Source organism: Cervus canadensis, chromosome 14 (genome assembly GCF_019320065.1).
Source record: "Cervus canadensis isolate Bull #8, Minnesota chromosome 14, ASM1932006v1, whole genome shotgun sequence".
Taxonomy (NCBI): domain Eukaryota; kingdom Metazoa; phylum Chordata; class Mammalia; order Artiodactyla; family Cervidae; genus Cervus; species Cervus canadensis.
This window is the reverse complement of record NC_057399.1, coordinates 13,582,759-13,606,400: the sequence shown is the minus strand read 5'-3', so window position 1 is coordinate 13,606,400 and position 23,642 is coordinate 13,582,759. Positions and strand designations below refer to the sequence as shown.

The 23,642-nt window shown below is 47.1% G+C and overlaps 1 protein-coding gene and 1 non-coding gene across 2 annotated transcripts; both read right to left on the bottom strand.

Annotated features, from left to right (window-relative positions):
* Positions 1 to 3: 3 nt before the first annotated feature.
* On the bottom strand, positions 4 to 7,100 carry CD72 (CD72 molecule). The gene is made up of 9 exons (XM_043486983.1): positions 6,882 to 7,100; positions 6,680 to 6,772; positions 6,039 to 6,110; positions 5,782 to 5,871; positions 5,113 to 5,448; positions 1,997 to 2,145; positions 1,255 to 1,370; positions 418 to 564; positions 4 to 144 (listed from the first exon to the last, which is right to left on the bottom strand). The coding sequence occupies exons 1-8, from the start codon at positions 6,961 to 6,963 to the stop codon at positions 423 to 425; spliced, it is 1,080 nt and encodes a 359-aa protein (XP_043342918.1). The 5' UTR covers positions 6,964 to 7,100; the 3' UTR covers positions 4 to 144; positions 418 to 422.
* A 14,410-nt stretch (positions 7,101 to 21,510) lies between these two features.
* Positions 21,511 to 21,583, bottom strand: TRNAW-CCA. Its single transcript has one exon. It is a non-coding gene; the product is annotated as a tRNA-Trp (tRNA).
* Positions 21,584 to 23,642: the final 2,059 nt, after the last annotated feature.

Below are 23,642 nucleotides of genomic sequence, written 5' to 3'. Positions count from 1 at the left end.
GGATCTCCAGCAGGCTTGCCTAGAAATGCTGGGCCTGGGTCTGCCCTGTCTGGGCAGAGTGAAGACACACTGGAGGAAGGCAGCTCTTAGGACCCACAGGCTACAGGTTAGGGCTGAAGGGCACCGGCTCCTGTTGTTGAGTACCTGGAGGATTAAAGCATCAGTGAGCTCCACGGTTGACTGCCACTGAGAATGCTCATCCAGCTCACCCCACCTCCTCCCCAGCAACCTGGACAGCCACATCGCCAGCCTCCCTTCAGTTCCAGGCCTCCCCTGCCCAACTCTCCCTTCCATAAGCAGACCAAGCCCCTGGAGGCTGTGACATGGCTGCCGCCGCCAGGAACAAGTTTCCCCCTGTCCTCTGTGTGAGACCCTCTGCCCCAGGCTCCATGCCTCAGTCCCATCCCCCACACTTACCCAGCTCAGTGCCAAGAGTGGTCCCCGTCTGGAGACCTGAAAGCTGACATCTCACAGATGGAGGGAAGAGGTAACTGACACGCCTCTGTCTTTAGGTCTTGAGTCATCCACTTGATTTCTAGCTTGGGACATGTCCGACTGGGATACCTAAAGGGTAGTGAAGTAGCACAGGGTTAAGCTCTGGCCCTCCTATCCCATCCTCCCTCCTCTCGCCCCGCACAAACCTAACCCACGTCCTAACCCGCCCTGCCTGCTGTGTGTGAGAGAGGGTTCAGGGCCAGCTGTCTGGACTCTGACCCAGAGAGGCTATAGGACCAAGGGAGGGGGAAAGTGCCCAAGTTTTCAAAGATGGAAACTTCAGTTAGGTAACTACCCTGCTTCAGTGTCCCTGGGGTTGGTCCTCTAAGTTACCCCAGTTACTTCCTTTCTCACTTCTCTGGGGCAACTCTGGTGCCCCAAGTGGCCTTGACTGAAAAAGTACAACTTCAGTTTGGGCAGCCTTGTCAGCTGTAAAGTTAGAAGACCCGAGGTTCTTTATCAGCTGTGACCCCTAATTAAATCCTCAACTTATCCCTCTGAGAGAGAGATGACATAGGTCCCAAACTAGTCTTTTTTTTCTTTTTTAAGTAAAGCATGTGCCAGGGACTGCTGGGTACTGGGGACAGAATACAGAACATGCCTGCCCTAAGAGTTATTAATCAAATAGAAGAAATGGACACATGGGTGATTATAACATCAAAGGTTTTAAGAGGATGACCTGGCGGGAGAGTACATTACCATGTCTTTATGAAGAGATTATAAAGGATTTTTGTTGCCCCAAAGTCCTAACAAACTTACCAACGGTTTTTTGTATGATCAGGCTGCCAGAACCGATTTCTGGGGTCAACCCAGTATTCAGTTGAACCGCCTTGTGGCACCACCTTCCGTAAGTTTCTGATATAAGTCTGAGAAATCTGAAGGGAGATTAATAAGAGACCAGAAGTGCGTGAGGAGTGATGAGAAATACTGGAACGGGGAGAGAGGGGGTGTCAAGAGGAGGGGAAGGAAATACTAGAGAGGCTATGAGCTTCAGCAAGAGGACTGTACCCAACCTTGGTGCATGACATCACCTCATCGACCATCCCCGCCCCCTTCAAGTGCCACCCTGCAGATACAAGCTGACCCCTCATTACACGTGCATGCATGCATACCCACACGCACATGCTGGGTAAGAATTTCCGCCAGCCTGTGAAGAGTCATTCTGTGGACGGTTCTTGTCACAAGGAGCCATTCCCTACAATCCAGCGCACCATGTATGGAACCTGTCTGCCTGGGAGACCATGAAAGTCAAAGAACCTGTTGAGCAGCCCAGAACTGACCAAAAAGCTGAGATGCAAAACAGGTTAAAGTAAAGGTGGCTTGTAAGTTTCAACTCCCATGCCAGCCCTCATCAGTAGCTAGGGCCACCTGGAGCCCCGTGCTGAGAGGCTGCACAGAAAAGGGATGCAACGCCCTGGGTGCACTGCCGTCCTTGACTCGATGACATATGTCCCTTTACCCATCAGTACCCACCACAGTCTTTGAATAGGGATTCGCTTACTGTATTTGATTGAGAACTGTCGCTGATTTTGGCCAAATCAGAGGACAGAGATTTACAATGGCTTTGGCTTTCCGACCAAGATCTCTTAGTAACTGAGATGTAAAAGCAACTCCTCTCATTCTGTATCCATCCCAAGGGACAGCAGGAATCTAAAAATCAGAAAGAGCGTGACAGCACTGCACCGCCCAGACCCAGGAGAGGGATCTCAACACTCAGCAGTCTGGTTGCTAACAATAGTCCCCGGAGTGGAACCTCAGTCCTTCACTGACTTCTGGTCCTTAAACTTTGCAGTCACTTTTTCTTCGACTACCCTGGAAATGCCATACCTGTGCATTCTTAGTGAAAGCCTTTAACATTCAACAGTTTTACTCCTTAAAACCTAGAAGGTTTGGATTCCCCTGGTGGCACAGTGGATAAGAATCTGCCTGCCAGTGCAGGGGACACAGGTTCAATCCCTGGTCTGGGAAGATTCTGCATGCCACAGAGCAACTAAGCCCGTGCCCTAGAGCCCACAACTACTGAGCCCGCGTGCTGCAACTACTGAAGCCTGAGCATGCCCAGAGCCCATGCCCTGCAACAAGAGAAGACACTGCAAAGAGAAGCTTATGCACCACAATGAAGAGTAGCCCGGTCTCTGCAACTAGAGCAAGCCCACACAGCAACATAGACCCAGCACAGCCAAAAAGCAACCAATCAATTTTTCTTTTTCAATTCTGGGAGGCTTATTTGAAAAGGGTTGGTGGTACTATCCCCAATTTCTGAACAATTGCAGTCTACCCCCCATTTTGGTTAACCTTACCTGGGTCCCCAGTAAACAACTGATCAATGGGCCTCCCATTCATCTCATTGCCTCATTAGCTCCCTAACACATTCCCCAGCGCATATTCAAAACTTCTCCTCATCCCTCAAGCTGCTAGCCACTAGCTTCCCCTCCAGGTCTTCCACAAGTTGACAACCTTGCTTCCTGCTTTGTTGAAGTTGTCAGACACTTGACATGTGAACTCTCTCCATTTTCCTCCCCTCCATCTCAAAATTAGTCTCTTTTCTCTCTTCCTGACTATTGGTCAGAAATAAACCTCCCTCTTTCTTTAACATCCCACAGTCCAGTCTGTGCTCCTGATCCCAACCCACCTCTCTCTGCTGCTTTGTCCCATCCATCCTACCTCCCCAAAAATCATTCCTTCCCCTCCAATTCCCTCTCTTCTGGCCGTATTTTCTCATCCCCACTCAGCTACTCATTTGAGTTACTGTCCTACAGCAACTTAAAGGGATATAGAAGTCGGTGTGGCCAAATGAATGAGGGTGAGGGGATGAGCAGCACACTAAAAGGTAGGTAGGGGCCATGGGGACCAGATTGAGAATTTTTTATTTTTAGATTATGAGCAAGAGAAAGTCAATGTAAGGTTTTACATTGAGGCATTTTTTTCTCTGGCTGTATCCCAAGTGCCTGGGCACAGTGCTGGACACAGAGTATGTATTCCATAACTTTTGATATAATTAATTAACTGACATGATCTTAACTGGAATGACATGATCAGATTTTTGTTTTTAAAGGATCACCCTGGCTGCAATATGAAAAGTGGATTTGGAGGAGGGATGTTTAGAGAAAACATTCAGCAAGCTGTTGCAGTTAACCTTGCAAGAGATGAGGATGGGAAGAAATGCAAATGGATACATGAACTGGTGGTGGAAAACAGAGGCAATTCCTCTCTGGCAGAGTAGAGCCACCTGCTGAGAGGGAGAGGGAGGGTAGTGGGGTATGGAGAGCCAGTGTGTGGGGTCCCACCAGAGGTTGAGACTAGAGTTCTGTGGCACCAAAGCAGGATGACCGCTCAGCTTGTCACCCCTGGGTGCAGCCACGGCTGTTCATCCAGAGTTGAGATATTGCTAGTCAGATATACCAGAAGGACACTGGAACCAAGGAGTGGGTGGGCTGGCTCAAGTAATGGGACAGGCCCCCAAATCAAGATGGGTAGAGGAAGAAGTGAAGACAGGTGATGGCTGATGAGAAGGGAGGAAACAGGGGAGCCCGCAGGTAGAAGGCCTCTGTGAGGTTGAAGGAGTGTGGGGGCCCGTCGTGGTCAGAGCGAAGATCTGAACCGTCCTATCAGCGGAAGTGTGGTGTGGGACGCTGAGGTCTAGGTTCAGCTGTGGGGATGGGGGATGGCAGTGGGGGTGGGCAGTACTGGCATGAAAGTGAGGCTTGTAGAGAGTGAGAAGGTTAAAGAACCCAGGGCTGCAGGTGTCTGTACATGAGCTCTTTGTTTAAAGCTTTGGGGGAGTATCCAGATGCCCCTGAACTAGACAGAGCCTAACCTCTAGACAACCAGTCCACAAGCAGTCCCGTCCTCTTGGGCAGGGGACCCTCCCTCAACCTGAGCCTACTTTGGCAGACCTTCTGTGTGTCCCCCTCCCTGACCCCCACATACTGCTTCACTCCTCCTCTCAAAAGGGGTGAGCAATTCCACCCTAGTTTACTGCCCTACAAGCTCTCTGAGAGAGCCTCAGCTGCCTTGCCCCAACTCCAGACTGTACCACAACCATCAGTAATTCTTAATTTTGGGGGGAAGTTCAGCTATAGCAAGAATTAAAGCTATAGGTCCTCTCTATAGAAAAACACGTGAACAATCAATTTCACATCCAAATTCAGGGAGTTTCCAGATCTTTGACATTGATATGCCCTGAGCCCTGAGATGAGCCAGATGAGCCCTGAGCTTGCTGCTCTGTATCATTTGCATTGCTGGCTGCCACCCTCTTCTCCCCAAGAGGATCCCACCTTACAGCTGGGTGAAAGTGAAAGTCGCTCAGTCATGTCTGACTCTTTACCACCCCATGGACTATACAGTCCATGGAATTCTCCAGGCCAGAATACTGGAGTGGGCAGCCTTTCCCTTCTCCAGGGGATTTCCCAACCCAGGGATCGAACCCTAAATCCAATAGGTCGCTAGATCTTTCCCCCTGCTGGCCAAGGCTGCACGACTCATGTCCGTGTCAGCCAGCACTCTGGTTCACCACCCCTTTCCTGAACAACTCAATGGCGCCCAAATAGACAGAGCCCTTGCTGCAATCCATCGCTCATGGCAGGTCCTCCATCTCCCCTTTCCCAGAGCAGATACCTGGGGAGGGGCACTTGAAGAAGGGCTGTAGTCTTTCCCGCATACTGTTCAGCCTCTGCTCCAAGTTCATCCTCTCTGTCTCCTTATTTCTCAAGGCCTCTTTCGTCTTCTCCCAATCAGACTGGCAGACCTGCAACTGTTCTCTGGTAGCCTGGCCGGCCTTCTGTTCCACCTGTAGTGTTTCCTGACTCTGGGCCAGCTTCTTCCTGGACCCCTGCAAATCCTCCTCCCTCTGCCCCAGCTGGGTTATCTTCTGGCTCAGCTGCTGCCTCAAGCTGCTGTTGGTGACTTCCAGAACCCTGTTCATTTGCTGGAGCTGCCGAGACACCTGCAGATCTGTTTGGCCATAAAGAGAGATTCAGGACATCATCAGCCATGCCCCGGTAACCCGAGGCTTCAGCATCGGTCCCTGTTCTGCTTCTTGCAAGTCTGTCCTAACAGGCTGGAATGGAATATAAGATCTGACCGCCTAAAGCTTCAGGGGGCACTGGGTTAGGTCAGGACAATCTAGAAGTCACTGTGCTCTGAAAACAGACCTGGCTAGAAACCAGCCCAAAGCGGAGGCTGTGGTGGTAGTGACTCCCGCCCTGCTGAGGAAGGGCAGCTGTTGGGGAGAGTGGGGGAGAACGCGGTTCCGGGCAAGTGGGAAACCAGGGGCAGTATACTCACAGCGCACTCCCAAGCAGGTGGCAGCCACCGCGCAGAGCAGGCAGGTGAGGAGCAGGCCCAGAACCAGGTACCGCATGCAGGCTGCATGGCCTTAGGGAGACAGCGGGCGGGGGGCGGGGGTGCAGTGAGCCCCACGAAAATGGATAGACCGAGGGGGTAGGGGTGGAGACTCGCGGGAAAGAGCATCCCGCGAAGGCCGTGGAACACGAGCTGGGCAGCGGGAGGCGTGCGCGGGGCTGGGAGCACCGGGTACTCACACCAGAGAATCCGCCCGGCAGCGGGTGACGTCACGGGGCTCCAGGCAGCTGTTGGCTGCTCCGACTGGGCCCCTGCGGAAGGGGGAGACTCCTGTGAAGGTGGGAAAGCCGAGGAAATGCCCGCTTCCTCCCACCCCTACCCCCTCCACCGCGCCGAGACTCCAGTCTGTCCTAAGGAGCCTTCAGCCCCGCTCTGGGCCAAGCTTAGCGCTCTCCGGAGCGCCTCATCTCCCCTGGGGCTCCCGTGCCCCTCCTGGGTCTTGCCTTTCCCCGGGGACCCTCTATAACCCTTCAGGGTCTCCCTTGATCTTTCCCTCTGGGGCCACTCATCTGCCTGCCAAAACCCTCTCCCCAGGAGTGCTCTCCCTTCCTCCCCCTTCCCTCTCTTCTCCCCCCTCTCCCTAGGGACTCCCATTTCCCACTGGAGCTCTGCACCCCAACAGGGCTGCCCTGATCCCTCCATAGAGCCCTCACTCCCCACTGGAAGCTTTATTCTTCCTTGGTTCCCGTGATTGGTCCTCATTCTCTTCCTGAGGACCGCCATCCTTTCTCCAAGGATACTGTCCTCCCAAGAATGCTATGGACTCCCCCAACTCAAAACACAGCCCCTCACAAACACGCATCCCCCAGGCTCCCCAGACCTGCTAATCCAGAGGAAGCCAAGCTCGAAGGTCCTCCTGTGCCTGGGGGCACATTCTCATAGGTGAGTTCGCCGTCTTCATCAGTTTCTGGGTCTGGAGAGGAGAGGAAAGGTGGGGTCAGGATGGGGGTCTGTGGGGTGGGAGTGGGGTCTCAAAGGAGGATGGAGCTGCAGAATCAAGGAGCCGCTGCAGCCATCCTTACCGTGTCCTAGCCGCCTGGAGTTGCTCTTCTTCAGGGGAGCCTTCACAAACCGCAGGTCTGCATAGGTGATGGCCTCAGCCATGGTCCCGGGCACCTCTGCTCCCACTGGTCCCCCTCCTCGTCCGGAGGAGCCCGGGGCTGCTCTCCCCTCTGCCCCGTCCCCTCGACCCCTTCAAACGGTGAGGCTCTGTGTTGCCTCTGTGACTGACGGCTTCACGCCTTGCCCTGTGACTTCCAGTCACAAAAGAGGAAGATGTGAACCCGTGTCAGACAGATGGGCTCAGTGAAGCAAATGGCATCCCTGAGCCCTGGGCAGAGGGGCAGGGGAGGGGAGACTGAGACCCAGAGCACGGGTCGGAGTGGGGGGGTCAGAGAGCCGGTACTCAGGCCTGGCCTTGCATCTTGCCGTGCCCCTCCTTCTTGCATCCCAGACCCGCCTTGACAGTGCTGGGCTCCAACAACGCACCCTGGTCACTTGATTTGCCCCACACTCCTTTCCTGGCTGCCCAGTCCCTGGGCTTTCTACGTGCAGTCGGAGCTCTTTTGTGGTCAACTGACCACAGAGGGTCTCCTAATCACTGCTCCAGGGTGGGGCTCCACCCTCCCATCAGATTGGGGGCTCCTGGTCTGGAACCCTAGCTCTCCTTCATCCTGGGATTCCCAGCATATCTGAGTTCCTGCAGGAGACCCCAGTTCAATTCCAGGGTTGGGAAGATCTGCTGGCGAAGGGATAGGTTACCCACTTCAGTATTCTTGGGCTTCCCTCGTGGTTCAGCTGGAAAAAATCCGCTTGCAATGAGGAAGACCTGGGTTTGATCCCTGCATTGGGAAGGGAAAGGCTACCTACTTCAGTATTCTGGCCTGGAGAATTCCATGGACTGTATAGTCCATGGGGTCACAAAGAGTCAGACACGACTGAGCAACTTTCACTTTCACTGAGTTCCCAGAATGGGGTTCCCTTACTTGGTGGGCATTTTCTCTCCATTAGTTTGGGGGCTTTCAGGGTGGGCCTGGCTCCCTTTCTGCTGTCGTCCTACAGAGCTGCCAGGAATCCCACACTTGGGGAAATCTTCACTCCAAGCCCTTCCTGGAGGTGTGGCAGCCCTGTGGAGGATGCAGAGGACCTGGGACCAAACTGCGTCTCCTGTGTAAACACCCCCAGGCTCTTACTCCACAGTCTTTCTCCACAGTCTTTCACCACCTTTGGTGCCCTACAGGTCACCCTTGTGGCCCATCAGCCCCTTCCTCATCCCATCCTGCCTGGCAGCCTATGCGACCCCTGTGTTCTGATATCAGCTAGACAGAACAAGCTGAGTCCAGGAGGCAGAAGCTCTGGGACAGGCAGGGCTGGGGGTGAGAGCAAGGGACACCCCCGTGTGTGTGCCCACACCACTGACTGTTCACGAATCTTGTTGGGGGTCAAGGAACAGACGAACAAAGAACTTGCATAGGAATGAAGATGGACTGCAGCTTCTCAGAGGGAGAATGGCTGGGTTCTGAGCGGGAAGACTTTGGACCAACCAAGATTTTATTATCTTCTTAGTTGGGTACTGGTATCTCTCTTACTTTCCTAGTAAAATTCTTCCTTTAAAAATCCCTGCAGGAATTTCCCGGTGGGCCAGTGGTTGAGGAGGCTTCCCAGATGGTGTTAGTGGTAAAGAACTCACCTGCCAATGCAGGAGACGTAAGAGACTCAGGTTCGATTCCCGAGTCGGAACGATCCCCTGGAGAAGGAAACGGCAACCCACTCCAGTGTTCTTGCCTGGAGAATCCCATGGACAGAGGAGCCCGGTGGGCTACAGTCCATGGGATCACAAAGAGGACATGACTGAGGTGACTTAGCATCCACAGAAGTGGTTAGAACTCCATATTCTCACTGCCAAGGGCCCCATTTCAGTCCCTGGATAGGGAACTTAGACCCCACAAGCCACGTGACATGGTCAAAAAAAGAAGTCCCTATACTGTTGTTTTACACACAGCCCCAGTAAAAAAGGGGGGCAGTTGTGGGGGAAGACCAGGGACCGGGAGGCCTGGCAGATGGAGGACAGGAAATGGGGGGTGGGGTTGCTGAGCAGAAGTGCTCCCTAAAGTTCTTTTACCAGGATGTGACCCCCCTCAAAAGGGCCTACTTGGCGGGTGAGAAGAAGCTGGGACAGAAGAGGTACAGAATTGGGAAAAACCCACCCCAAGTGGGTGACATCCGCCCCCTCAGAACCCCCTCCCCCATCACCGCAGCTGTGAGGAGGAAAAAGGAAGGGGAAAGCGGTCCTCGACACACGCTAGCAGCTTGTAGTGTATGGTTAGTGGTGTGTGGAGGGGCGCTGAGATGCGCCTGTGGGTCTGATGGGAGCTGTGCCCGATGGTGACACCCGTTTGCCCCAGAAAAAGTGCCACTGACACAGAGGAATAGATTCGTCACCTGGGAAACGTGTCGGGGGAGAGGCAGACGTCCACGGGGGTGTGAGTGTGCAGGCCTGTGACTCGCAGGCGGTGAGTGTGTAGGCACGCACATGCATCCCCGGGCCTCTGCAGGCTGTCGGGGTGTCTGTACGGGGTGACCATCTCTGCTCGAGCCTGTTGCGGGGTGAAGCCCGGAGGAGGCTGTGGTTTTTTCCCAGGGTGGGAAACGACTGGCCGTCTTCAGAAGTCCCTAAAGGTCATGGGGACAGATTCTATAAGTGTTTCCTTCTTGTAAAGCGCATGGTTTCCTAAGGTGTTTCCCAGCAGCTGTTAACTGTCCCTGCTTGACTAAAGTTTCCAACAACCCAGCCCCCTCCGCTGGGGAGGAACAGGGTCAGGGCCTCCCCAGACAGCCACAGCGCGCATGTTGTGACTTCCTGGGCCCTGGGGGCCTGTGAGGGTGAGTGGGAGGGTACCGAGCAGCTGCGGTGAGCGGGGCGGTCGGGGCACTTGAATCTGTGGGGCACAGGGTTTACGGGCGGGGACAGCAGGTGTGGAACTCATTTTGCAGGAACACTTGCAGGAATTCTGTAAATTGGAGACAATGTCCCAGCTTTCAGAACCCGTATGCAACAGGGCCTGGGTGCCAGGTAAAATGTCAAAAGCAAGCTACCACTATGTGTTCAAAAGAGGAATCAATGGGCATGCTGCCTGATTCGACTGTTGGAGAGGCTTCAGGAGGCAGGGTGCCCAAATGGGGTTGAATGAGCTTCACGCTCATAATGCTTTGGATGTCTTAGGCCAGCTGGCCTGAGTCTCTGTCCTCTTTAGCCCTTTTAGTGATGGATACACATCTCCTTATGACTCTCTGCATTCCCTCAGTCCTAGATCATCATATGGAAGATGGTTATAAAAGCAGAGTCTGTCTCCTTCCCCAAATATGTCACGTGGTATCTTTGTGATATCTTTGAGGCTGGACATCAGAAAGGACATCTGAAAGTCTGAGCCACACCTCACTTGCTCAAATGTCAGGAATGCCTGGGGGCTTCTCAGAGCTGAGAGGCCAGTGCTGTACATTTCAGCTTTTCCAGGATCATAATTTCAGCTGAGATCCTAGAGGACAAACACCAGAGCCCATTTTGTGTCCTCTCCTGATCCTCCATGCTCATTTCAGGGAGTGGTTCTATGGTAGACAAGAGGCGGGGGCTCAGCTCGGAGCATCGGGAAAGAATTTGCTGTGTGGAAAAGGGCTTGGTGAAGTGCAGCTAATATCAGGAAGTCAAGGAAGTCTCCCAAGACTCTGAAAGTCAGGCTCTGTCCACCTTCATTAGCGTAACCCACTGACTCCAGGAGGCTCTGATCTAGGGACAGGGTGTGATAGGCGAAAAGTGGCCTCGCCCCAGTGTTCACAATCTTAACGCCCAGAACCCGTGCATAGGTTACTTTGCCTGATGAAACTGTTAATGTGACTAACTTGAGAATCTTTAGATGGGGAGATCACCCTGTTTTACCCTGAAGGTCAATCTAATCATAAGTCCTTGAAAGGAAGAAGTTTTCAGGGCCATGGGAGGAAAGAGGTTCTTGGAAGTTCCTGCCCCTTGGAAGACAGGGCAGAGAGATGTGACATGAATAAGATGCTGCAGGCAGAAGAAGGGGACCACAAGCTAAGGAATGCGGGCAGCCTCCAGAAGCTGGGAAAGGCAAAATAACAGATCCTCACCTCTCCTCCAGAGAGGAACCAGGCCCACTGACACCTTGACTTTAAGCCAGTGAGATGTGTCAGAACTGTAAGATAAGAAACTTGTATTTTTTTTTTTAAATTTTTGCTGGAGGATAGCTGATTAACCATGTTGTCTTAGTTTCAGGTGTATCAAAAAGTGAATCATTATACATATACATATATTCCCTCTTTCTTAGATTCTTTTCCCATATCGATCATTACAGAGTATTGAGCAGAGCTCCCTGTGCTACACAGTAGGTCTTGATTAGTTTTCCATTTTATATATAGTAGGGCGCATATATCAACCCCAATCTCCCGATTCATCCTTCCCCACTGGTGACTGTAAGTTTGTTTTCTACATCTGTGATTCTATTTCTGTTTTGTAAATAAGTTCACTTGTAGCTCTTTTTGATTCCACATATAAGTCGTATCCTATGATATTTGTCTTTCTCTGATTTACTTCACTTGCTGTGACAGTCTCTGGGCCCATCCATGTTGCTGCAGACAGCACTGTTCTGTTCTTTTTTATGGCTGAGTTATATTCCATCGTATATATGTACCAAATCTTTATCCACTCCTCTGTCAATAGACATTTAGGTTCCTTCTATGTCTTGGCTATTGTAAATCAATGCAGTGAACATTGAGGTGATGCATGTCTCTTTTTGAATTATGGTTTTCTCCAGATATATGCCCAGGAGTGGAATTGCTGGATCATATGGTAATTTTATATTTAGTTTTGTAAGGAGTCTCCATGCTGTTCTCTATAATGGTTGTACAATTTGCATTCCTACCAACAGCGTAGGTTTCCCCTTTCTCCACACCTTCTCCAGCATTTATTAGGAACTGGTATTTTTTTTTTAAGCCACTGAGTTCATGCTAATTTTTTCAAGTAGCAGGAGATAAGTTCCCTGAACTGTGGAGGAAGCATGATGTAATGGAAAGAACTTGGTATAGATAAAGAAGCCAGCAGGGCCACAGTGTGTCCCTTTGGGCAAGTCACAATTTCCTATCTGTAAACTATGGGATTGTCTAGATATCTGACATCAGTTAAGGGGATCCTGTCTGGAGATATTGTAGATGTCGATTTTAGCATAAGTGTCCCTGAAAGTCTGTTAAATCGCTTCAGAGTCAGGAGAGAGGACCATGGGCCATCTGACAGCATCATTAAGAGGGTTTGCAGCTCTTTGATCACGGAAGCCAGAGGGCCAGTAGGTCTCCAGTGACTACCTTAGGCCTCTGCTTGGTTCTGTCCTGAATGGCGACCCAGAAAGCACATTCATATACGGTGATGGCACACAGCTCTAAAGAAAAGCAAATACACCAAAAGGCAAACTCATGATTCAAGCATTGCTGCAGAGCAAAATGATGGCTCCAACCACAGAAGGAGATATAATAAAGATAAGTAATAACAGCTAGCATATATTGAAGAAATGAAATTTGGGGCTTAAAAAATTTATGTTAGCATCAGTTGGAGGCAGTCCTGGCTTAATGATAGTTTATGTATAAATGTTTGAGGCAAGAGGCAGTTATCAGTCATTTTGGAGCTTGAAGGAATCTTAGTCAGCTCACTTATTTTACAACTTCGGAACTGCACCCAGTCAGCTACAAGTTCACTAAGAATTAGCCGTATGACTAGGAGGGCAGGTGACAGAAGGCTGCCCTGTGGGACTACAGCTGCTTCACCACGGATGCCAAATGCTGTGCCGGCCACACCTACAGCCCCTTCTAAGGGGGGCAGACCCCTCCTGATGAGGCAGCCCTAGACCCCCAACGTTGTGTTATGTGACCCTCCCCCCAGCCCCTCTGACCGCAGTTGACTGAGATAAGCAAGTGGCAGCAGATTCAAGGCTGATCAGTCCAGAGACCACCCCTCTGGGGTCACTGGCCTAGAAATGAGGGAGGATGTGAGGTTATCAAACGCTAGCTCTCAGGGGGGCTTCCATGGTGGTCCAGTGGTTAAGACTGCAGGCTTCTACTGCAGAGGATGTGGGTTCGATTCCTGGTCAGGGATGTAAGATCCCACATGCCACACTTGTGGTATGGCCAAAAAGGAAAAAAAAAATTTAGTTTTCAAGAATTTAAATGGTAGAATGTGGAGATGAGCCCTTAGGTAGCAGTGGGAGCAGAAGGTGAAAGGATGCAGAGAGAGGGACGATGTGCTACCCGGAGCCCTCCACGCTTAGCAGTTGTGCCTGGCTCCTCCTGTCTCACACACTTAGAGCTGAGTGATTATTCCCTGGGTAATCCAACCTAGACAGGACTGCTGCTACCTAATGGGAGCAGGTGGAATGCGTCAGCACCCAGGAGATTCATGGGCACCCCTTGGTGCTCTGTGCCCTGTGCCCGGTGATACATTATCCACTGCGGGCAGTGATGGCCACCACGGCTCAGACCCCCTTGGAAATGACAATCTGGGTTACCCCTGGGCCAAGCCATCCAGACCACCCTCAAGTGCTGCTTGAGAGCAAGGGGGAGTCCAGAATGGACGTACAGGAGAAAGGATCTCAGTGCAGCCTTAGCACCAACCGCAGCGTTGTAATTTGTCCCACTGTCCCACTGACACTCCTAGAGTAAGTTTTTCTTCCTCTTTTTTTATACCTTTCCACTTACCAAAAAAAAAAAAAAAAAAATGTCATTGTCTGCTCAGGGCTTAGCTGTGGTGGACAGGATCTAGTTCCCTGACCAGGGATCAAACCCTGGCCCCCTACATGCCGAGCATGAAGTCTTGGCCACTGGACCACCAAAGAAGCCCCATCTCCTCTTCCGCTTGTGAGAAGCTGTGACCTTGGAGACGTGGTCACAGTGTGACCTCAGGAGGGGCGTGAATGGACCTGAGCGATGCAGGGGCAGGCACACAGAGCCTCAGACATCCCTGGCCCTCGGGCCTTCCCACTGGGTGCATTTCTTCCAACTGCCAGGATCTTTGCAGCTTTTTATTGGCAGGCAGTGAGAAGCTGCTGGAAATCAGTGCCTCCTGCCAGATCAGCTCTTAACTGATGACTGGTGGGAACTGGTATACATCCCAGCAGCTCACCCTTGGGGGCTAACTCTGGGGGCACATGGTCTACCCTGGCTTTCAGAGTCCTCCGGGAACTGTGAGCCCCAGTTTTCCACTGGGGAAATTTCCCGAGTGGACATTAAGTGGTACCTCCTTATTAAATTGCATGTCCCTGACTCCTAACAAACCTGAACATATTTCAAGTTTGCTAACCAGTTGAATTTACTCTTCTATTAATGTAAGATCCTTTGTATTTCCCTCCCCCTGAGAATTTTATTTTGAAAATTTGAGGCCTAAAGGAAAGTTGAAAGAATAATACAGTGAAAGCTTATATATCTTTCATCTAGTATATCAGTCAAAGCTCAAACTGTTCTGACCACATAAAAGAAATGTTAACTATGTGACATAATAGAGGTGTTAGCTAACTATGGTGGTAACCATAATGCAATATATAAATGTATCACATCAACACATTATACATCTTACACTTATATAATGCTGTATGTCAATTATATCTCAATAAACAATGGCACAGACAAGCAGACCATTAGGGTATGCGTATACATGCATACATATATATATGGTAAAGAATCTGCCTACAATGCGGGAGACATGGGTTCGGTCTCTGAGTTGTGAAGATCCCCTGGAGAAGAAAATGGCAACCCACTCCAGTATTCTTGCCTAGAGAATTCCATGGATAGGGGAGCCTGGGCTACAGTCCATGGGGTCACAAAGAGTCGGACACAGGTGAGTGACTATCACATACATATACGCACATAATTTTTTTTCAATTAAGAGATTTGTTACATGGAAAAGGAAATGGCAACCCTCTCCAGCATTCTTGCCTGAGAATTCCCATGGACAGGGGAGCCTGGCGGGCTACAGCGCATGGGGTTGCAAAAGAGTTCAACACAGCTTAGTAACTAAACAACAACTCCTGCCTTTATCTTTACCCTTTAAATTTAAATGCCTTTCCCCATGTGGATGAGAAGTTGATCTGTGAACTTAGTTACTGCTTCTCCATTCTCTGGCCACTGAATAAAGCTTGCTCTGTGTCCAAAAAAAAGAAAATTGATTTGTTACAGGAACGTGAAAGTGCAAGTCTCTCAGTTGTGTCCAGCTCTCTGAGACCCCATCAACTATATAGTCCATGGAATTCTCCAGGCCAGAATACTAGAGTGGGTAGCCTTTCCCTTCTCCGGGGGATCTTCCCAACCCGGGATCAAACCCAAGGCTCCTGCATTGCAGGTGGATTCTTTACCAGCTGAGCCACAAGGGAAGCCCTATAGGAAATTGCCCTTACTCGATAAGGAAATAGCAACCCATTCCAGTATGCATGCCTGGGAAATCCCAAGGACAGAGGCACCTCGCAGGCTATATGGTCCATGGGGTCGCAAAGAGTCAGAAACAACTGAGCAACTAACTCTAAGAGCTAGACAGTCTATGGAAGGCTGTTATCTCTGCTTCTGATGCTGGAGTGTGGGGTCTGCAGGGCAGGCAACTGGGAAGCAGGTGGATGAAAAGTAGGGGAGAAAGGATAGACCAGAACCCACAGGGACAGCCTGCAACCCAAGTCAGTGTCTCAGCACCTCAGTTTTGATGCTGTGAGTGTCCTGCAAGAGAAGCTGTGTTCTCCCCCACGAGGCACCACCGCTTTGGAACAAAAGCCCAGCAGGTACGCAGTCCCAGCTGGGCATTGGCTCTCAGTAAGGACAGCCACCTGTTCCAGGGCTGTCTCTTATGTCATCCTTACTTTCTCCAATGAACTGAATTGCCATGTTCTGATGTACATAAATACCTAATTTTTGATTCCTATTTACTTATTGATTCCCTTCTACTTATTGATTTGATTAACTAGTCTTAGCACATGTTCTGATCTATTTGGGAAGACAAATCTATTTCTTTTTAAAAAGATGTTTGTCCTTGACTGTTCTTTGAGATACAAATCAGTACTATATTAACTAACGGTATACTTTAGTATACCATTTGGGGACAATTGACTTTTTCTGGTTTTTAAAAAACGTTTATTTCTTTCTTTATTCAGCTGCATCAGGTCTCAGTTGCGGCACGTGAGATCTTGGTTGAGTCATGAGGAACTTTTTTTGTTGCCCCGGTGGCATGTGGGATCTCAGTTTCCACAGTCAGGGATGGAACCCACTTCCCCTGCATTGGAAGGAGGATTCTTAACCACTGGGCCACTGGGGAAGTCCCTTCTTCTGATACTTTATCTTCCCTTCCAAGGAGATGGTTGACAGTTCCCTGGTTGTCTAGTGGTTAGGACTCAGCACTCTCACTCCCTGGGAGAGGGCTGATTTTCTGTCTGTCCCACTCTCACTTTGCATCTTATATTGTATAACTTCATATGAGTGTGTATGAAGTCAATTCTTGACTAAATTTACACACTATAAAACTTCCAGTCAATTAAAAAAATTTAAAAATTAGGGATTTCCCTGGTGGTCCAGTGGTTAAGACTTTGTCTTTCAATGCAGGAGGGGAGGGTTCAATCCCTGGTCAGGGAGCTAAGATCCCACACGCCTAGCGGCCAAAAAACCAAAACATAAGGCAGAAGCAGTATTGTAACAAATTGAATAAAGACTTTAAAAAGAAGTCCTGGGAATGTAAGGTACAGCATGATGACTGTAGTTAATAATATTGTGAAAGTGAAAGTGTCAGTGGCTCAGTCACGGCAGACTCTTTTCATCCCCACGGCCTGCAGCCTGCCAGGTTCCTCTGTCCGTGGGATTCTCCAGGCAAGAATACTTGAGTGGATAGCCATTCCCTTCTCCAGGGGATCTTCTCAACCCAGGGACCAAACCTGGGCCTCCTGCATTGCAGACAGATTCTTACCGTCTGAGACACCAGGGATACTCTTTTGTATATTTAAAAGTTACTAAGGTTTTTTACAGTTAATTTTTTTGGAGTATAGTTGATTTACAACGTTGTGTTAGCTTCTGCTGTCCAGCAAAGTAAATCAGTTATATATATGCATATACCCACTCTTTTTTAGATTCTATTCCCCTATAGGCCATTACAGAGTACTGAGTAGAGTCCCTAGTACTATATGGTAGGTTCCTATTAAGAGAGTAAGTAGATCTTTTTTTTTGTTTTGTTTTGTTTTTTTGTTTTTCTAAGTAGATCTTAAAAGTTTTCATCACAAGAAAAAAAAAACAACTCTGTGCAGTGATGGATGTTGACTAGAGGTACTGTGGTGATCATTTCACAATATATACAAATATCAAATCATGTTATATATCTGAAACTAATATAATGTTATATGTCAATTTTTAAAATTAACATACAGTATTATAGTGGTTACAAGGGTTATCTCAGTGCCAGCTACTAGAATTCAAATTTCAACTCTTAATGCATTACTAGCTAGTGATACAGGGTAAATCACTTAATCTCCCCATTCCTCAGTGTTCCTTTCTGCAAATCAAGATTGGCAGTAGTAATCTATCTCAAGAGGGTGTTGTGAGGATTGCTTAGAAGAGTGCATGGAATTATGATGCTGACTATAGTTGTTGTTATTCTAAGAATTTGATTATTTTATAACTATAAATTGCATATTTCCCCATTTTCAATTTAAGCTGAGTTTATTGCTAGAGTAAGAAAAAAGCATATTAAAAAGCAGAGACATTATTTTGCCAACAAAGGTCTATATAGTCAAGCTATGGTTTTTTCCAGTAGTCATATATGGATGTGAGAGTTGGACCATAAAGAAGGCTGATCACGGAAGAACTGATGCTTTTGAACTGCAGTGTTAGAAAAGACTTTTGAGAGTCCCTTGGACTGCCGGGGAGATCAAACCAGTCAATTCTAATGGGAATCAACCCTGAATATTCATTGGAAAGACTGATGCTGAAGCTGAAGCTCCAATACTTTGGCCACCTGATGAGAAGAGCTGACTCTTTGGGAAAGACCCTGATGCTGGGAAAGATTGAGGGCAGGAGGAGAAGGGGACGACAGAGGATGAGATGATTGGATGGCATCACCGACTCAATGGACATGTGTTTGGGCAAGCTCTGGGAGATGGGGAAGGGCAGGGAAGCCTGGTGTGCTGCAGTCCATGGGATCACAAAGAGTCAGACATGACTGACTGAACTGAACTGAGGTAAAAAGCAATTTGTTTTCATTATTTTATCTTGTATCCAGTCAACTCTCCTAATTGTATTGTGTTTATATATACACACTATATATGTATATATATAAATACATACATATCTACTTGGTTTACGTCTTTGTTTTTGGCTGCCCTGGGTCTTCGTTGCTGCAAGTGGCCTCCCGCTCATTTGCAGTGAGGGCGGGGAGGAGGGCGGGCCTCGAATTGCGTGGCTTCTCTTGTTGTGGAGTAAGGGCTCTAGGCACGTGGTCCTCGGTGGTTGCAGCTCGTGGACTCTCAAGCACAGGCTCCGCAGTTGCAGTGCATGGGCTTGGTTGCTCCACGGCATGCGGGCTCTTCCCTGACCAGGGATCAAACTTGTGTCTCCCGCATTGGCAGGCAATTCTTAAGCACTAGATCACCAGGCCCCAGTGTTGTCTTTTTACTAGTTTTTTTTTTTTTTACTCGTCTTGAAGTTTTTGATAATACAATCATATCAGCAAAAACGATAGACAGCTTTATAATTTTTCAGATAATCACACTAATCCATTCTCTTGTTTTACTGCATTTGGTAAAACTTCCAAGATATGATAAACAAGGGTAACAGCAGGCATTTCTGTCTAAATTTTTATTTCAATATTGTGATTTTAGTGTTTCACTATTAAGGACAATACTTTTTACTTAGAGTTTTTACTGGGGATGGGTATTAAGTTATACTGGCTCTGTTTATTAAATATGGGAGACTTTCTTCTTTTTTCCATAATCTTGACTATGGAAATAGCATGGGAATTACTCTTATTGATGGTTAGATAATACTCAGTTGTGGCATCAATTAAATGCAGTCTTTTTCAAAGGTAGATCCCTAATCACCTTTCTATTCTACTTTTTTCTAAGGTTAGTTGAGCTTTTCAAACTTTTCTCTTTTGGGTCAATTTTGCTAATTTATATTTTTCCTGAAATGTATCCATTCCCTCTAAAATTTCAAATTGGCTGTTGAGGAATATTAAGTTAAATTTTAAATAAATTTAAATAAATCTTTTAAACAACTCTTCCTCTCTTCTATCTATAATAAATAATGTTTTCTTCCTCATAACTAATCTTTGCTATTTTTAACTCTCTTATTTTCTCTTTACTTATGCTTGCAAGATGTTTTTCTATTTTATTAGCCCTTTTAAAGAACTTTTTAAAAAAGTGTATGCTTTTTAGTATTTTTGTTTATTTTCCATTCCATTCATGTCAGCATTTGTTATTTCCTGATTACTTTGGTTTCTTTTCTTGTTATTTTTCTAATTTCTTGAAATAAGTAATCCCTTTATTTTTCCTCTTTTTTTTTTTTTTAAAGCTTGGTATCTTTACAGTACTTCAGGGCTAGACTGAATAATATAGGATGCAGGGTAATTGAGAGGGTTTCTGGCATTACAGTTTTTTCATTCAGCATTTAAATTTTGTGAACACAGTAGTTTTGTTCTCTTTTTAAAGCCAACTTTACTGAATTGCAATTTACACATGTTAAAATCTTTTACACACATGAAATGTTATCAGTTTTAAGCGTGCAAGCCGATGAGTTTTACCGTATGTACTTGGCCGTGTAACCACAGTCAAGAAAGAGAAGAGCCTGCTACCACTTTGTGGGCAGTCTTCACAGCAGTTTCAGCCTGAACCTCAGTTCTCTTTGTTGGAGATCAGCTTTACCCCTGCTTTCTGTTTATTTGCTTAATATCACTTTCCCATATCCTTATTTTGAACATTTCTTTACCACTTTTTAAAAGTGTGTTTATTTTAAATACTGTGAACCAGAATTTGATTTATAACAAAATCTGACAGCCTTTTAATGGAGGAATTCAGTCCACTCATATTTACTGTAATGAGTGATGTATTTGATTTATAATTTCCATCTTACTTATTTTAAATTTCTGAACACTGTTGTGAACTCTTCTTCTCTTTACCTTTGCTGGAATGAATGAATGGCTGTTCATTTTTCCCCTTTGTTATTTGGAGTTTATCCTTCTATTAATAGTTATCATCCCTTGCCCCGGTGGCTCAGCAGTAAAGAATCTGCCTGCAATGCAGGAGACGTGGGTTCCATCCCTGGGTGGGGAAGAGCCCCTGGAGAAGGAAATGGCAACCCATTCCAGTATTCTTGCTTGGGAAATCCCATGGACAGAGGGAACTTGCGGGCTACAGTCCATGGGGTTGCAAAAGTGTTGGACACAACTTAGCAACTAAACAACAGCAATAACAATTCCTGCCCTGCCCTCTATATAGGCACACATGCCTCTTCCGTGTGTGAACCCAGAACAGCTATTTCCACCCTACTCAGTTTATCTTGCACTTCCTTATTTTCCCTGCCCCCTATCTCCCCTTTCATCCTCCTAACCCCTCCCCCTTTAGGTACTAGAACACTTACCTTCCCCTTATTCCCACCACCTGATTCCAGAGTTTTATTGATGTAATTTAGTCCTTATTAGAATTTCCCTCACAGAGTGTTCCGAAGTGTGCCCCTCACATCTGTTTCAAGAGTCCTTATTTAGCAATTTATTACATGTTATAAATACACATATAGGTATAAATATATAGGTCATGGTTCGTTGCTCCCCACTGCTTTCTTTCCTCTTTATCTTCCCCTATCTTGAAGTCTCTGTTCCGATTCATTTGTTGTTTCATTAAAATCTTAAAAGTATTTCTCACATAAGATACTGAGTGATTTTTGCAAATTTTCAAATACCTTTCTTTCTTCCTTGGCTGATTCTGGATTGCAGGCCTTTTCTTTCATTAGCTCACATTCAATTTTGCTGTCTTTTAACTTGCAAAGTAGCAGATAAGAAGAAAGGAACTTCTTTCTGCCTGAAAATGTATGAGTTCCCATATCCTTAGAGCTTAGAAATTTTCAATTCTGTACAGCTAAGTGTGTGGTTTTTCTTCTAGTTTTACTAAGATATAATTAACATTATAAGTTTAAGGTATACAAATAAAGATTTTATGTACATACATCATGAAATGATTATTACAATAAGTTTAGTGAACATTCATCATCTCATATGGATACAAATTTAAAGTATTTAAAAATGTTTTCCTGTGATAATTCTTAGAATTACTCTCTTAACAACTTTCATATGTCACAGCAGACTTAATTATATTTATCATGTGGTACATTATATTCCTAGTATTTATCTTATAACTGGAAGTTTGTGCCTTTCAACTGCCTTCATAAGTGTGTCTTTTCCTATAGATCCAGTCTGTAACTTAAGTCTTTCTTCAGCTCAGGGATATTTCATCTACTATTTAATCATGCCATAAGTGTGGTGTCATCTGCATATCTGAGGTTATTGATATTTCTCTCGGCAATCTTTTTAAAAATATATATTTATTTATTTGACTGCATGAGGTCTTAGTTACAGCACATGGGATCTTGTTCCCTGACCAGGGTTTGAACCTGGGCCCCCTGCATTGGAAGCAGAGAGTCTTAGCCACTGAACCACCAGGGAAGTCCCCTTTTCTTGGCAATCTTGATTCCAGCTTATGCTTCATCCAGCCCAGCATTTCTCATGATGTACTCTGCATATAAGTTAAATAAGCAGGGTGACACTATACAACCTTGACGTACTCCTTTCCTGATTTGGAACCAGGCTGTTGTTCCACGTCCAGTTCTAAATGTTACTTCTTGACCTGCATACAGATTTCCCAGGAGGCAGGTCAGGTGGTCTGGTATTCCCATCTCTTTAAGAATTTTCCACAATTTGTTGTGATCCACATGGTCAAAGGCTTTGGCACAGTCAGTAAAGCAGAGGTAGATGTTTTTCTGGAACTCTTTTGCTTTTTCAATGATCCAATGCATGTGGCAAAAAGCGAAGAACTAAAGAGCCTCTTGATGAAAGTGAGAGTGAAAAAATTGGCTTAAAACTCAACATTCAGAAAACTAAGATCATGGCATCTGGTCCCATCACTTCATGCCAAGTAGATGGGGAAACAGTGGAAACAGTGACAGACTTTATTTTGGGGGGCTCCAAAATCACTGCAGATGGTGACTGCAGCCATGAAATTAAAAGACGCTTGCTCCTTGGAAGAAAACTATGACCAATATAGATAGCATATTAAAAAGCAGAGACATTACTTTGCCAACAAATGTCTGTCTAGTTAAAGCTGTGGTTTTTCCAGTGGTCATGTATGGATGTGAGAGTTGGACTTTAAAGAAAGCTGAGCACCGAAGAATTGATGCTTTTGAGCTGTGGTGTTGGAGAAGATTCTTAACAGTCCCTTGGATAGCAAGGAGAGCCAACCAGTCCATCCTAAAGGAAATCAGTCCTGAATATTCATGGGAAGGACTGATGCTGAAGATGAAACTCCAATACTTTGGCCACCTAATGCGAAGGGTCATTTGAAAAGACCCTGGTGCTGGGAAAGATTGAAGGCGGGAGAAGAAGGGGACGACAGTGAATGAGATGGTTGGATGGCATCTCTGACTCAATGGACAGGAGTTTGAGTAAACTCTGGGAGTTGGTGATGGACAGGGAGGCCTGGCGTGCTGCAGCCCAAGGGGTCACAAAGAGTTGGACACAACTCAGCAACTGAACTGAACTGAACTGAACTGAACTGATTTAATTATGACCTCTCCTCTCCTGTTCCTTTTTCTCCAGGAACTCATAGAATTTGCAGTTAACTCTCCTGGGTCTGTTCCAGTTTCCCATCTTTGACCACCTGATTTGCATCCACGTGTTTTTGTTACATGTTTTGAGATATTTCATCTATTTGATTTTTCTAGACCTGTTTTTGAGTTTTAGCTTCACCTTTGCTTTATCTATGAACATTTTTAGTTTTGATAACATATTTCCAGGTTCAGGGAAATCTTTTGTGTTTGAGTTTCACACACATCTCCTCCAGGCTCTCATTTTTTCAGTAGGAGGTTTGTCTGTTTCCTCTAGCAGGTCTGTCTGCCCTCTGGTTTGCTTGCATTCTCCCAGCCTCAAGGACTGAGAAAGTTGATCCCACCATGAGTTTTTTGGAGAGTCAGGGAAACTCGGCTAAGCCATTCATTGTCCTTGGGGAGCTGACTGTTCTGAGACTTCCTGCCGTCCTGAGGCTGCTCTCCAGAAACTTGTCTGCAGGGAGTTGTCTCAGCCAGTTCAGGAGAGCCCTTGTAAAGTTTATCACCTGTAGCTGAGAGTTGCCAGAGAGGTGTGGAAGCTCCCGTAGGGTTGCTACATGCCCAGAATCTCCTCACTCTGGGTAGTCTAATGGACAGATACAGTGATATTCTGGGTTTCCCCGGTGGTGGCTCAGTGGTAAAGAATCCACCTGCAATGTAGGAGCCACATACCTGGGCTCAATCCCTGGGTTGGGGAATCACCTGGAGGAGGGCATGGCAGCTCATTCCAGTATTCTCACGTGGAGAATCTCACGGACAGAGGAGGCTGGCGGGCTACAGTCCATAGGATCACCAAGAGTGGGACATGGCTGCAGCAACTTCGAACAGGCGCACAATGATGTTTACCGAAGACTTAAAAATAGAAGCCATGAACGGTAGGTACCTCTGGGAGGTACACCTGG